We start from the raw sequence: 15,866 nt of genomic DNA, 5'->3' as shown, positions 1-15,866 counted from the left end.
TTTACTCTAGGTCTAATTCTCTACAGACTTAAAATATTTTCCTCTTTGTGTTTCACAATAAATTAAAAGATAAATTGAAATCTACCATGCCCTTCTTTCTTAGCTCTGAATGCTACACTGAGAAGCTATAGAAGAACATTTGCCAAAGATTCCTTCATTTGAGATACCTTTAGTATTTAAGCAAGAACATCTTCACGAGGGCTTTTTGCAAAGCCTGATCATGTAAGTGCTACTTATGTCAAAGTTAAAAAATGGCATATAAAGTTGCAAGTGGAAGAGGAAGCTGTGCTGCAGTGGAGTGCTTTAGAGCAAAAAGAACAATGTAGATCTGGATTGTCGGCAGATCTCTGATATGAAGTGGATCGGCAGTGATACTTGATACCCCATTGGTGAAATGAAGACTTGGATTAATCGAAAGTGGATTTTGAGTACAGAAGAGCTCCATTCAGTTTTGGTACTCAAACGGATATTTTTGGACTATTAAGTTTTATGCCATTTGCACTAAGCTCTGATTAATGGACCTTTAGGTTTTCACAGAAAATGAAACATCCTTGCATCAGAGTGTATTTTTAATACCTCTGGAGAAATTCACCTAAAACAAAAGACTGCCTTTAGCTAGGTGTTTGCATTTCATGTAGGAGGGATGCATTATGCATCAGGATTTGACGCTGTTGTGTCCTGTTTCTGAACATTGAGTAAATGGGTCTTTAATCAGAAGATTTACACCCCTGTGCAGCAGTACAGTGGTACCTCTGTTTACGAACTTAGTCCGTTCTGGAAGTCCATTCTTAAACTGAAACGGTTCTTAAACCAAGTTGTGCTTTTCCTAATGAGGCCTGCCACCACCAGTGCCCTTCCACTGTTTGGATTCTGCTCTTAGACCGAGATAAAGTTCGCAAACCGGGAGACTACTGGTTTTGTGGAGTTCGTTAACGGAATTGTTCGTAAACGGGACTGTTCTTAAACCAAGGTACCACTGTATTTGCTGTAGCCTTTGGCTATGTTGCCTTTTAAGTGTGATTAAGGGAAAGATTATTTTTAACCAGGGGTGGTACTTTTTGACAAGATGTTTATTTTGTCCTAGCATGTTTTCATGATAACAGTTATGTCCCAACAGGTATGGAAGGGATGCTACAAGCAAATATTTTGCCTCTTCTAAACTTCCTTTAGGGAAAGGTGGGCAGAAGGCAGGTGGGGTATTTTTGCAGTACTGGAATGGGTTGGTAGCCTTTTCCCCTCCTAAATTGTGAAAGGGAGAAAAACATGTAAATGTGAGAGCTAGCTCAACTACTGAAACCTGTTCAGAACAGTACCTCCCCACTCTCCTATGTTCCTCTTCCTGAGTTCCAGCTGGTGACCTGGGTTCTAGTGAAAACCAACCTAGATCCTATGAGACTGAAGTCTGCTGACTCTTGCTCTTAGGAAATACATTGTAAAGGAAAGGAAAATATAGGAAGTTGGCAACCATTATAATAAAGGACTCAGTTTGATGGCAAGGTTAACATTTCATTAAATGCAACCACAGTACTTCTAAAAAAAAATCAATCATTTGTCATGTTGGGGTCCCTTTCTACTAAGAATTGAGTTCTTCCTTGCCCCTACAACCAGGCTTTTGAAAGGTTTGCAGAGGAGTGATACTTTTCTCACGAAAGGAGGCAAGAATCTTGAGTTTACAAGTGAAGCCTATAGTGTGAAACAGACTCGCAAAGTCACTGTACTGAACAAACTAGAGCCTGCTTTCTTGCAGGCTGTTTAGACATAGACATCGTCATTTTTCATTTATTAAATGCGTATATTATTTATTTAATTTGACATCCCACCACTATCCCATAGACATAAGTTCGACGATAAGTCTGTACTTGTTTGATCGTGTCCACTTCCAATAGGGAAGTGCTAAGAACTAACGTGCTTCTGCTTTTGCTCGAATGCAGCAAGTTCCCCTTGGAACAGTAACACGAAGGGGAGTTTCCCTTCCAAAGCCCTTTTCTGATTGCAGGAAGGACTTGGGGGGGGGGGTATCGGCCTAGGAATTAGCAGGTCAAGGAATACAGCCCACTGCACTTGGCAGTGCAAGGGATCGGGGTTGAGTTCTTAAAAGTGCCAAGTAATGTGCATAGTTGGGCACCGGCTATTTAAGCTGATTTTTAAATAAATGCAATTCCAGCAACCTTCGAGAAAGTCAAGCTGAGCAAGTGATTTGCAGGGACTGGAAGCCCTAAACCCCTTTGATGGGCACAGGGCAGATTTAGGTTTGATGAGGGCCTAAGCTACTGAAGGTAATAAAAAGGTAAAGGGACCCCTGACTGTTAGCTCCAGTCGCAGACTTCGGTTGAGCCGTTCATCTTGCTTTCTTGGCCAAGGGAGCTGGCGTACAGCTTCCGGGTCATGTGGCCAGCATGACTAAGCCGCTTTTGGCAAACCAGAGCAGCGCATGGAAATGCTGTTTACCTTCCCACTGGAGCGGTACCTATTTATCTATTTGCACTTTTTTGGTGTGCTTTCAAACTGCTAGGTTGACAGGAGCTGGGACCGGACAACAGGAGCTCACCCTGTCGTGGGGATTCAAACCGCCGACCTTCTGACCGGCAAGCCCAAGAGGCTCAATGGTTTAGACCACAGTGCCACCCGCGTCCCACTGAAAGTAAAAGGGCCATTTAAATGTCCAGCTGTCCTTTGTCAACAATAAATAGCCGCTGTTTTTTGTTGTTGAATATATGCTATATGTCTAGTTACAGGAAGGTAGCCGTGTTGGTCTGCCATAGTCGAAACAAAATAAAAAAGAATTCCTTCCAGTAGCACCTTAGAAACCAACTAAGTTTGTTATTGGTATGAGCTTTCGTGTGCATGCACACTTCAGATACTTCTGAATAGATTGTGGATAGATTGTATCTGAAGAAGTGCATGGACACGAAAGCTCATACCAATAACAAACTTAGTCGGGTGGAGCTGTGGGTTAAAGCACAGAGCCTAGGACTTGCCAATCAGAAGGTCGGCAGTTCGAATCCCCGTGACGGGGTGAGCTCCTGTTGCTCAGTCCCTGCTCCTGCCAACTTAGCAGTTTGAAAGCATGTCAAAGTGCAAGCAGATAAATAGGTACCACTCCGGCGGATAAGATGGCGTTTCCGTGTGCTGCTCTGGTTCGCCAGAATCGGCTTAGTCCTGCTGGCCACATGACCTGGAAGCTGTACGCCGGCTCCCTCGGCCAATAAAGCGAGATGAGCGCCGCAACCCCAGAGTCGGTCACGACTGGACCTAATGGTCAGGGGTCGCTTTACCTTTAAGGTGCTACTGGAAGGAATTTTTTCTTATATGCTATATGGTAATTTATGGACATAATAGGTATCTAAAACCAGTGATGTTTTAGGGAGCAGTCTAGCAGGCGGGGCCCATTACTTACATCATAGGAGCCTACACAACACAAAACACTGTTGCTGTAAGTAGGTTTTATTTTATTCGTTTTTTATCTTATATTTCTAAATGTACATACAGGGGTTTTTTTCCCTTTAATTTTTTTTTTTTTGTGCCCCCAAGAGAGTGGGGCCCTAAGCTATAGCTTGTTTAGCTTATATCCGGCCCCGGATGACCACGAGGCCTGCCAGGCTGCACACAGCTACTTTCGCTTTCCGAGTCCGGCCCGCCTGCTTGTAAATACGGCTAATTCTGATTGGAGCGTGCAAGTGGGAGGACTGGTACGAAGGTGGGAAAGGAAGGCATTTGCGCGCGCGGAAGCGGAGTGCGGGGGAGGGATCTTGTTGCCTTTCCTGCAACCAGAGTCCAGGTATCGTCTGAACGTGGTAATACCTGCTCGCAGGCGGAGGTAAGAGGGCTTTGAGCGCTCGGAAGCGTCGCGATCTTTGGCTCAGGAGAGAAAAGCGGCCCTGTAACTGCAAAAAGTCACAGATTCCGCGCCTGCACCTATTTTCCGCAGGCCTGCGGGAGAGGAGCGGGTCTGGCGCGGCCACGTGCGTGGGAGAAGGGGACCCGATTCTCTTCTGCCCCCCGACTCGCGCGGAGATCCTCCACTGGGATCCGATTGGGGAAGGGAGCGGGAGAACAGCGCCTTTTTTGGTATCGTCTGAAATGCCTGGCTTTGTAAGAATCCCCGGAAATCGGCAGATCCGCTAGCATTCCGCATCTGGAGGCCGCTTTGCCCAAGACGGCAGGGTTTTAGATCAACGCTTTAAAAAGAAAAGAAAAAAGGATAAAATGAGAAGTGAAAAGTCGCCTGGAAAGCCTAGTTATGAGTGAAACCATTAATCTGAAGTAGGCGGTGGCAGAGAGTCCTGTTGGCAACCCTGCAGAGCCCCTGCCGGCCAGTGTCGGTAATGCTGGACTCTATGGGGATAAGTTGGCCAGGGAAGCTAGAAGTGCTGTCTCTTCCTCCCCTCCCAGATTATTAAATGGGCTAGAAGTTACGTACTGTATTGTACAAGAGAAGCTGTCTGAAATGAGCTCCCTCAAGTTCAAAGCTTCCCTAAATGCAAGGAGAAACAAGCTGTTGTAGGCAATGTTCATTCAGTTTTTGTTGGGGCAGGTTATACCTGGAAAAGAGTGATCCCAGAAGAAGAAAGATGGGGCTATTGGCAATAAATGCAACAATTGTGGAAGAAGTAACACCTCTGCAGGCATCTGGCTGCATCTCTGTGGGGGACCCTGGATTTCTTTGAAGGGACCTGCTTCCTGTTTTTGTGGAGCTTTTCTCTCTGCCTCCTTCTAAATCACAGGCCCTGCTTTGGTTCCTGTTCTCCGAGCTAATAACTAGATAGTCCAGCAAGCTGAGCTTGCAATAATAGGCTATTTCCTTGGAGAAGCTTGGCTGGTTATTTGCTTGACCTTTGAGACTCTTGGGTCTTATTTATTAGATAAATGAGGGCTGATTCATGCATATTCTACTCAGTGGTGCAAAGTCTTTGTGCTGGAAAGCTTTGTGTCTGTTAGTCACACATTCCTAATCATGGAACAATGAATGCATGTGCTGCTTTTTTTACTGACTACATGCAGTATCAGAAATCATTCCCTTGTTGTTCTTCAAGTCTGTTCATTTTCCCTACACCTACTGTCCATATGCCGCAAAATCAGCTCAGATTGGAGTGCTGTGTTCTGCTTATGATGTTCCAAAACAATTACACTCAACGTACAGACACCAGAGCAAAAAGCGCCCACATGCACAGCCTACTGAATGGAAAACTGACCAATGGGTGACATCTAATGCTGTCCATGTGCAGGGTGGTAGAGACTTCCACGCAGAGTGTCCTTTTCCTCTCCTTGCCACCAGCGGCCCTTGGCATAGCTGTCAACTTTCCCCTTTTATTGCGGGGAATCCTATTTGGAATAAGGGAATTTCCCTTTAAAAAAGGGAAACGTTGACAGCTATGGCCATTGGTGAGCCTGACAAATCTGCTACAGAAGGTTGAGGGGGGCATGGGGGGAGGAGAATAAGGACTGGGAGGTGCTTGGGGAGAAGAGAGAGCAGAATTAGTGTTTCTGCTTGCACAATAATTGGATTTCACCCAGATCAGATTAACAGGCAATATTATCTTTACATAGATACATAGGAAGACCATGGAGCCATTCTTGAACCCTAAAGAATCTGCCAAATTCATAGCAGAACACAGTAAAGATGTGTACATCGAAGATGATGGTGTACGGAAAGTTGCAGAGATGTTATTTGACAAGGTCTTGGAGAAAGAGTTCAGTGTGGCCGGCTGGAAGTCTTCTCATGAGCTGAACCCTCAAGCGGCAAATGAAGATGCAGTGAACTGGGTGTTCCTTGCCGATACCCTCAATTTTTCCTTTTGGTCCGAGCGTGAAGATCACAAATGTCTGGTGAAGTATAAAGGCAAAACATATAGTGGTTACTGGTCTCTCTGCGCTGCCATCAACAGAGCACTTGATGAGGGTTAGTTCTTAATTTTCAAAATTAAAGAAGAGAATTTGTGGGCAAATAACCTTGATTTGGGGGGAAATGCAAAGCTCCATTCAAGTCAGCATTTGAAATCTTTGTGTTACTCATACACCTGCAACTTTAGGTTTGGATCCCAGAGTCACAGGTCTGAGTTTCATCATTATTTTAAATAAGCAGGGCACTTGATACCTAACTTGCCATGCTTCAGAACTCCATTACCAAAGGACCAGAATTAACCAGTCACGGGATTTGCCTCTCACAGTCTCTGCACCTGTGGGATAAACCTGAACACTTCTGGTGCCTGTGTGGTCTTTAGGTAGTTTGAGGAGCCTGGAGGCAGGCTGGACTGGCTGGTACGTTAGGGAGCTGCTGAGATTGGGCAGCAGCTATCATTCTTAAATTCCTTGTCCTGAATCCTACAGTCCGACACAGGAGAGCTCTGGTGAATGACAGAAATGAGTGAGGTGAGAGACCAAAGAGAAATGATAGTTTGTGGTATGAACAGAGTATTGATAAGAGAGAGGTGATTGCCTCTGGGAAGCCTACTTAGCAGAGAGTGCAAGGGAAGTGGCTTCGTCGGGTGGGAGAGAGGTAACAGCCTCATTTTCTAGATCACAGAAAAAGCAGCTCCTCTGTTGAATAGTGGGTAGACATAGCAGACGACACAGCGATTATTCCAAAGCAGCTCTTTATTTGTAAGCTGTCACAGAACTGAACAGCAAACTGCTCAGCCGGCCTGCTTTTATAGGCAGCCGGCTGTCAACATTGTAGCAACAACAACCCAGGGTTTCCCACCTAAAATAACTGATGTGGACCTGAGTGAAAACTACATACACAATACTCCTGGTGGCCAAGGTGAGAACTTCAATACATAACATCCTCGTTACTAGATCACCATTATTACGAGATCACCAGAAAACCAGTTGCTCCTGTAATCAAGGGTGAATCTAAACAAAATATAAGCAATATTTCTTTCAGTAGGGTTGAGGATTCATTTGGAAATAATGAAATAATATTGTTAGCCTGTGGGGACTTTTTGTGAGTGGGGATTCCACCTCCCTTCTACGAGGTGGCATTTTGAATGCAGTACTGGGGGCTGCATAGGCTGCCTAAGTGTTGGGTTAATTAATATTTTGGTGCCTTTGGTAAGGGATGGGTATGCTAGAGCCTTCTTCCACTCGTGTATCGCCCTCCTCGGCGGCTGTGCATAGGAGAGTTAAGTTCTGCTTTATATTGTTTTTATGTATTTATTGTGATTAAAGCTAGGTGCTTTCAGAAGCTGGAGCTGAAGTTAGAAATACATCCAACAATGAACACAATTTGAAGGGGGGGAATAAAGTTTTTTAAAAAAATTAAATAATAGGTTAACACAGGTTCTGTTTTCAGGCTTTCTGTGGGCATCTGTTTGGCAGGAGCAGGATGCTGGGCAATTTAGAAGTAAACAGTTTAGTTGCTTTAATAATGCGAGCAACGGTAAACTTTGCAATTCTGTAGCTGGGATATAAATAAATAGAGCTTCATCTGTTATTGTATGGTTGTTTCTGTTCCTTGTTTTTGCTTTCTGAAGGAATACCCATTACCAGCGCTTCATATTATGCCACTATGACCCTGGAGCAAGTGAAACATGTCTTTCGCTCGGACACAGAGGTTCCCATGCCTTTAATCGAGGAGAGACATCGGGTGTTGAATGAGACCGGGACAGTTCTCCTGGAGAAATTTGGAGGCTCTTTCCTCTCGTGCGTTAAGAAAAGTGGGAAAAGTGCCCAGACATTACTACAACTAATAGTAGAAAATTTTCCATCTTTTAGAGATGAAGCTTCATTTCAGGTATTCTTTTTATTATAGTTGCTTTTTTATTTTTTTTACAAAATGTAATTCAAAGTGGTTTACAAAAAGTAATACATTAAAACCAGCTCAAAACTAAAACAGAGTAAAAGCTAAAAACACATTCAGCATGGCTGTCAACTTTTCCCTTTTTTAAGGGAAATTCCCTTATTCCAAATAGGATTTCTCGCAAGAAAAGGGAAAAGTTGACAGCTGTGCATTCAGATTTATTAAAAGACAGGATTGAAACATCCCACCGACTGAAGGGAAACCACTTCAGGACAGGACACCACTAAATATTGTGAGAATTGCGTTTACCTGTCTCTTGCCAGGGTGGCAGACATCACCCATTTGGGGGAATATATTCCGGATCTACTCTAATTTTCAGTGTAGAAAATTTTCTCTTCTAAATATTCATAACTTCCCATTGCAAATAGACACCATTCTTCTCTGGGGAAATAAAATGCAAACACTGTTAAATATTATGGATTGGTGTTTCATTGACTTCACAAAACAGTGGCGCTTCTCGGACATCACACCAGGCAATGGCATGTTCCAAATGTAGTTTAGAACCCAAACAATGGCTTGGGCTTTCAGACAGTCAGGAAAGCGTGGTTTAGAACTGCTTGTTTGCTTTGCTTTTCTGTCTGCTCAGCAGTCTTGTATCTGGGAGCCTTAGCCATATCTGGTTTATTGTCATAAAGCAGTTTATGGTCACACTAATAGGGTCAAACTATCTCTTCGCATGAGAGAGGAGAATGGGGCCGCTTTTTTCTTCCTCTAGTTCTCCTCCTGTTCTTGCATTGCTCTGAGCAAAGTGTGTTGCCTGAACCTTGCCTTACAGTTTTTCTTGCTCCAGAGAAACCATAAGCTGTCAGCTATGTTGTTCTCAGTTTACAGATCATGGTTTGTTTGGAGGAGTCAAACAAGTCTTGGTTCAGATGACACCATAAGCCAAACCATGGCATACTCAAAGAAGCTCAGCAACAGTAGAAGCAAAGAACTAACAATATATTCTCCGACAGCCCCTGCATGTGTGTTTGCTTTAAGCTGCAGATTGCTTCAGTGTTAACATGCAAACTGAGCCATGGTGTTTTTGAAAACTCACTTTAAACCATGCTTTCTGATTTGCTAGTGGATCACAAACTGTGGTTTGTTAGTTCACACTTCACACTAAAACATAATTACAATGCAATCCTATGCATGTCTACTCAAAAGTTAGTACTTTTCCCCATGTGTGTAGAGTAGTATAGTGTGATCTTTGAATAGAGCCAGTTACCTATACATTTACAACTATATCTATATCTATAGAGAGAGAGAGAGAGATAGATACATAGATACATAGATAGATACAGAGGTGCCTCGCAAGACGAAATTAATTCGTTCCGCAAGTCTCTTCGTCTTGCGAGTTTTTCGTCTTGCGATGCACGGTTTCCCATAGGAATGCATTGAAAATCAATTAATGCGTTCCTAGGGAAACCGCCTTCAGACCAGGTCCGGGGACGGTCTGTCCCCGGACCTCTTCTGAAGGCTGGGGGGGGGGGAACAAGGGCTTTTCTTCCCACCCCCAGCATTTTAAAAAACCCCGGGACAGCGGAGGACTTCTCCGCTGTCCAGGCGATCTTAAAATGCTGGCGGGCGGCATTTTAAAATCGCCCCGGACAGCGGAGGACTTCTCCGCTGTCCGGGGCGATTTAAAAGCCCCTGGGAAGGCAGGCAGGGGGGACAAAGACTTTCGCCCCCTGCCCACCTTCAGAAGGTGTTCCCGCCCCCAGCCCCGCTTCGGAACAGCGTTCTGAAGTGGGGCGGCTGGGGCAGGTGTTCCCGCCCCCCCTCCCCGCTTCGGAACAGCGTTCCGAAGTGGGGCGGCTGGGGCAGCTGTTCCCGCCCCCCTCCCCGCTTCGGAACAGCGTTCCGAAGTGGGGCGGCTGGGGCAGATGTTCCCGCCCCCCCTCCCCGCTTCGGAACAGCGTTCCGAAGTGGGGCGGCTGGGGCAGATGTTCCCGCCCCCCCTCCCCGCTTCGGAACAGCGTTCCGAAGTGGGGCGGCTGGGGCAGCTGTTCCCGCCCCCCCTCCCCGCTTCGGAACAGCGTTCCGAAGTGGGGCGGCTGGGGCAGCTGTTCCCGCCCCCCTCCCCGCTTCGGAACAGCGTTCCGAAGTGGGGCGGCTGGGGCAGCTGTTCCCGCCCCCCCTCCCCGCTTCGGAACAGCGTTCCGAAGTGGGGCGGCTGGGGCAGATGTTCCCGCCCCCCCTCCCCGCTTCGGAACAGCGTTCCGAAGTGGGGCGGCTGGGGCAGCTGTTCCCGCCCCCCCTCCCCGCTTCGGAACAGCGTTCCGAAGTGGGGCGGCTGGGGCAGCTGTTCCCGCCCCCCCTCCCCGCTTCAGAACAGCGTTCCGAAGCGGGGCGGCTGGGGCAGATGTTCCCCCCCCCTGCTTCGGAACAGCGTTCCGAAGTGGGGCGGCTGGGGCAGCTGTTCCCGCCCCTCGCTTCGGAACAGCGTTTTAAAATGCTGGGGGTCGGCAGCGAACGCTTCGCTCCCGACCCCCAGCATTTTAAAATCTCCCCGGGACAGGGGGAGATTTTAAAATGCTGGGGGTCGGCAGCGAATGCTCCCGACCCCCAGCATTTTAAAATCTCCCCGGGACAGAGAAGTCTCTGCTGTCCCGGGGAGATTTTAAAATGCTGGGGGTCGGCAGCCCCCCAGCATTTTAAAATCTCCCCGGGACACGGGGAGATTTTAAAATGCTCCCGACTTCTCTGCTGTCCCGGGGAGATTTTAAAATGCTGGGGGTCGGCAGCGAACGCTTCGCTCCCGCCCGCCAGCATTTTAAGATCGCCCGGGGCAGGCGGGGGGGGGGAAGGCAGGCGGGGGGAGCAAAGACTTTTGCCCCCCGCCGGCCTTCAGAAGAGGTCCTCTTCTGAAGGCCGGCTGTGGGCGAAAGTCTTTGCTCCCGACCGCCAGCATTTCCCTATGGGCTTTCGTCTTGCGATGCAAGCCCATAGGGAAATTCGTCTTGCGAAGCGCCTCCAAAACAGAAAACCCTTTCGTCTTGCGGGTTTTCCGTCTTGCGAGGCATTCGTCTTGCGGGGTACCACTGTAGATATGACTTCAGTGTTCAAAGATGGGTTGTATAGTATATGCTGGTTACCATGTGACTTGGAAGATCTTGGCTAAATAACATAATATATTAAATTGTAGTAATTTGTTTTCAGTGTCCATGGATTTGAACACTTGACTGTGGCTGCTGCATATTCAGCTACAATATCATTTGTCATTCTTGTATTATTTAACTTGAGACTTGAAGTGTCAGTTCAGAATCCTCATTCTGCCAAATGTATGCAGTTGTTACTTATTTGCATAGTAGTTTGTTACAATTGAACTGTCTGAACTTTTCGTTTGTAAAGTTTTAGGTCTTTTTAAAATGCAGAATTTAAGGCCCCTTAATGGTTTTTTAAAATCCAGTGTTCTCTAAAACCAACAGTAGTAAACAACAACCTCTGTAATAGAAATAAGTCCTCTCATCTTTATACAATTGGACTGTAACTTTCTAAGGGAGAGCCCTTGGCTATTTTATCCTACCAGGTTACATGTTCTGAAGAAAGACCAAATTTTCACCATTCTTCTAACAAGATGGATGCTAGTATCTGTTCGCATTGTCAACACAGTTGCCCTGGCAACAGATTGAGATATTGCAGAGATTTGCAGTACCAGGAAGGGGTGTGAGACGAGATTTAAGTGGTGAAAATGAATTAGATTTCACCACTTTAGTAAAAATGCTTACTAGAACTTGGTAAATTTATTAGAATTGCATCCTAATCCTAAACATAATTATAATGAAGCGAGTTCTGTTGATTTCCATGGGATTTCTATGTATCTGTTTTGAGACATAGCCATAGATTTTCTGCTCATTTTACAAGGTGCTATATGAGATCTCAGCCTGTGACAGCAGCTGAAAACTATTATTCACCTGAGGGAGCTATGAAAAAATAAAATTAAGTATTAGTTCCATTATGTAATTTTGGTTGTGTATAATTTTGATTTGCATATTACTTCAATGAACTTGCTTCTCAAAGCGTCCTAGTCAGTGGATAAATATTACTTTTATATTGTTAATTATAGATATGAAAATGTTTACAGTTAGCAATGTAATGAATCATTTCATGCTGGTACATTTTATGGTGACGTACTAATGTTAACAGGTGTGCTGAATATATCTTAACCACATCTCATGCAGTATAACTAAACCAGTAATAGTTTTGAAGTTCTTAGCCCCAGTGAAATCTACATACAGAAGTGTTATTTGCTGCATTGGAATGTCAGGTATAAATCAATCATGCACTTTGACCATATACACTGCATTACTTTTGATGAGATGTACACATTTGATGGCTTGGTTAGTTTGCCCTATGCTATTTTGCAAAGTTTAATTAAAAGTGAAACATAAATTATGGAAGTAAAATAATATTGTAACAAAAAATCTGCTTTTATTCTTGATGAGAGCTGTGTCAGGGCACAAATGTTTTGGAGTTGTTTCTTATTACACTGCTAGTTTTTTAAAGATTGGAACTTTTGTAAATTTTACAGCACACTAACAAAAAGCAATAAAAACATACATAATCATTGAAATCCACAGTTGAGCAGTCAAAATGTTGCAAAAATCGTGCTTGAGCTTTTAGGTTACTTATAACTCTTCACCAAGGTAGGTATTACACAAAGCTGAAGTTGGGTGAATGAAGGAAAAATCCATTTAAAAAAATAGGCTGGATGTTAAAGCCTTGAAGTCTGCATTTATACTCATTCTGAATATAGTGATTGCAGACCGATTAGTCTCTACTGTATGTTTGCAAGTATCAGGTTACATCTAGAATTCTGCGATGAAGAAGCATCGGCTGCCTCCTATTTTTGTACACGAAAAGCCTGTTATCTTGTCTCATGCCTTAAGGACAACACACAGGTCAGGGAATAATTTAGCAAGTGTAATATTTTGATATTACAGATCAGAATGTGTGTGCAGATCTGAATAGATAACCTGACCTTTGAAATTTTCCAGAAACATATTGCCTCAAATGAAATCCAATATATGTATAGAAATATATATAGAATCCAGAAATATACTGATGTTTGGAGATTTACAAAAATAATCCAGTGTAGAGTACAGATGCAAACATTAGTATATCAGCACAACCCTTTGCCAAAAATGCAAAATCCCTGAAATAACTGAAGTAAATAGTTTTATCAGTGTATAAAGCAGACATGCCAAACTTCGCCCTCCAGCTGTTTTGGGACTACAATTCCCATCATCCCTGACCACTGGTCCTGTTAGCTAGGGATCATGGGAGTTGTAGTCTCAAAACAGCTGGAGGGCCAAGTTTGGCCATGCCTGGTATAAAGTGTGCATAAAGTCTATGATCCTCACCTGCACCTAGAGCTTTGGCAGGGTATTGCAGCAGCAGTCCCTACTGTTGAAGAGGATTTCTTTATTCTTGAACTGGGCAAAAGATTCCTGCATAGCAGAGGGCTGGACTAGACTAGAACACCCTCTTGGTTGCTCCCAACTCTATGATTCTGTAACATTTATATTGCACTCCAGAACCAGATTAGAAGCCAGTGTACATGACTAAGTGCTGTTGCAATGCAAGTGAATTGTCCAGTTCTAGTTGATAATCTAGCCCCCCCTCTTTGGGAGTCACTGAAGTTTCCAGGCTGTTTTGACAGAGAGGTCTCAACATGCACCTATGCTATAAGTTGTCAAAAAGAACCTTGAAGTATCATAATGGTGTATATTTTTCCTTTGCCTATCAGGGTAGAAAGGTGGCTTTCTACAAACGAGCGCAGATTCTTGTGGCTGACACTTGGAGTGTCCTGGAAGGAAAAGGAGACGGCTGCTTCGGTGATATTTCCAGTGTGACTATATTTGCTGATTATAGAATACCGCAGGTGCTTGTTCACTTGGGAGCAATGAAATATTCTGATGAACTAATGAAAAAGCTCAAGGAAGGTATGAAACCATTCAGGATAATCAAAAATGTAATATTTGAGAATTTGGACCACATTGTTAACCTCTTTTGCTAAATGTATCACCACCTATCTTAGGCTATGTACACATTAGTGGTTTAAAATGAAGAAAGGTTGTTTCCCCTTCTGCATTTCAAGTTACATTGGCATGTTGCTGTACACACTAGCGAGGAGGCATCCTCTCCTGTGCATTATCTGTTTTACCCAGGCATGCACACACACACACACCACCACCACACATGTACCAGCAGTGGGAGTGCACGAGAGCCAGAGCAAACCATATTGTGTACACAGCTCCTGTCAGGTTTGCAGGTTAAACCATTGAATATACATAACCTGAATTATCCTGATTAAAGTTGAAAGCGTTAGAAATGCCATCTTATATATATATGTATATAAAAGTGCTGTGTACCGCAGGTAGGTTTAATATTCTGAGTGTCCTACCTCTTCTGTTTTATTAATTTATATTACTCTCCTGTAGGGCACATGTTCCCGTCTGGAGACTACCAGGAAGTGGAAATCCGAGGTTGCTCTATTTGGTGTTGTGATCTCATTTGCAGTCACTTGCTGGAGCTTTACAAAAAGAAAGGCGAGAACATGGATGAGAAGATCAATGCAGTTCTCCTCGATTATTATCTATGGGATTATGCACGGGACCATCGGGAAGATATGAAGGGAGTTCCTTTCCATCGTACACGTTGCATATACTACTGAATACAATTTTAATGATTGAGGATAAAGTATAGTATCAAAAATCTAGATGGGGAGTTCTGCCAAGTAGTGTAGTGCCATTGAAATCAGTAAGACTTAAGTTAGTCATGACTCATTTAATTCCTATTTGTTACCCAATAACGGTTTTGTATAAAAACTTGCAAAGAGTAAATTGAGAGCACTTATCATGTATTTTTTAGAATCTACTCTTTTAAAAGCTATTATGCACACTATCTGTATCACAGGAAAGGTGTTTTCTCGTAATGTTTACACCGTTCCTTTGCTGCTTTGATTGCTTTGTTTCAAGCTCACCTGAGTCTGTAACTGATAAAGTTTCTATTTCTGTTTCAGCAATATTTTTGTATTCAGTTCAATGAAGAAAATGGTGTGAAATAATAGAAAACATAATTCTGGATTATGTCTCATAATGTACCAGTAAGCTGAATACGGCATCGTAGTAAATGCTTCTTCAAATTAATCACCTGTGTGCTTGTTCATATATGCATATATACATATGCCTCATATACCTTTTTGTACTGCATATCTGCCGAACTAAAACCAAGTTTTATTTTTATGTAAAGCATTTTTGTTTTTGCCCATTATCCCAGTGGATTCCAGGATGCTTTATAATTTTTTTAATTAAAAAAATACAAATATACATAATAAAACTGCATAAAGGATGAGACCAAAAGGAGCAGTCAACAGCACTTTTGACTTTTAAAGACAAAGCTAATGAAAAGGTTTTGGCATGATACCTGAAGATATAGGAGTTGGTACCTTCTGCATGCAAAGCATGTGTTCTACCCCGATTTATAGCCCCTTACAAGGATGCAAATCTAGGCACACAAAATGAAGACAATTGTACGTTGCTGTATGTAAGGGACTTTGGATGGATACTTTCTGAGACCTGAAGAAATACCTGCTGTCAGGAGCTCGTCCTACACTCAAGTAGGACCCTGGTAGAGACACATGCCCGACTGGCATGTTCCTTCCCTCCTGGTCGATCATTCGAGAGCTTCAAAAGCTTTCTTCATCCCAAACGTCACAGCGACTGATGCCAACAGACGTTGACACACTTAGGGATCTGCAGAGTCTTTGCAGCTTGCATAACAGACCTCAATAACTCAGCATTTTGGCTAATCTACTTTATATGTAAATAAACATACACGGAGCACTGCAACATGGCTCCCTCTAGCATCAGACAGCAAAGAGAGAAAACAAAGGACAATAGTCCCACTTCACGGAACACAGTAATACAAACATCCTGTCTTGTCACTTCCCACTTTGTGGAGTCAATACATACACCGTCATGTGATAGACAAAAATCCCATGACTGCAGTCACGGAGCAGGAATTCTAACACTTGCTGTGGCACATGTGAGTCAGAGCACCCATATGCCTACGTGGAGCA

At 43.9% G+C, this 15,866-nt stretch overlaps 1 protein-coding gene across 1 annotated transcript; it reads left to right on the top strand.

The window, feature by feature from the left end:
• Positions 1 to 3,690: 3,690 nt before the first annotated feature.
• QNG1 (Q-nucleotide N-glycosylase 1) lies at positions 3,691 to 14,934 on the top strand. The gene is made up of 5 exons (XM_081213989.1): positions 3,691 to 3,817; positions 5,548 to 5,899; positions 7,473 to 7,732; positions 13,533 to 13,728; positions 14,227 to 14,934. Exons 2-5 carry the CDS (start codon positions 5,563 to 5,565, stop codon positions 14,457 to 14,459), a joined length of 1,026 nt encoding a protein of 341 aa, XP_081070115.1. The 5' UTR covers positions 3,691 to 3,817; positions 5,548 to 5,562; the 3' UTR covers positions 14,460 to 14,934.
• The last annotated feature ends 932 nt before the right edge of the window (positions 14,935 to 15,866 follow it).

The sequence above is a fragment of the Podarcis bocagei genome (assembly GCF_964188305.1).
Source record: "Podarcis bocagei genome assembly, chromosome: 11".
Classification (NCBI taxonomy): Eukaryota; Metazoa; Chordata; class Lepidosauria; order Squamata; family Lacertidae; genus Podarcis; species Podarcis bocagei.
Note: the sequence above shows the minus strand (reverse complement) of the source record. Positions and strands in the feature narration are given on the sequence as shown.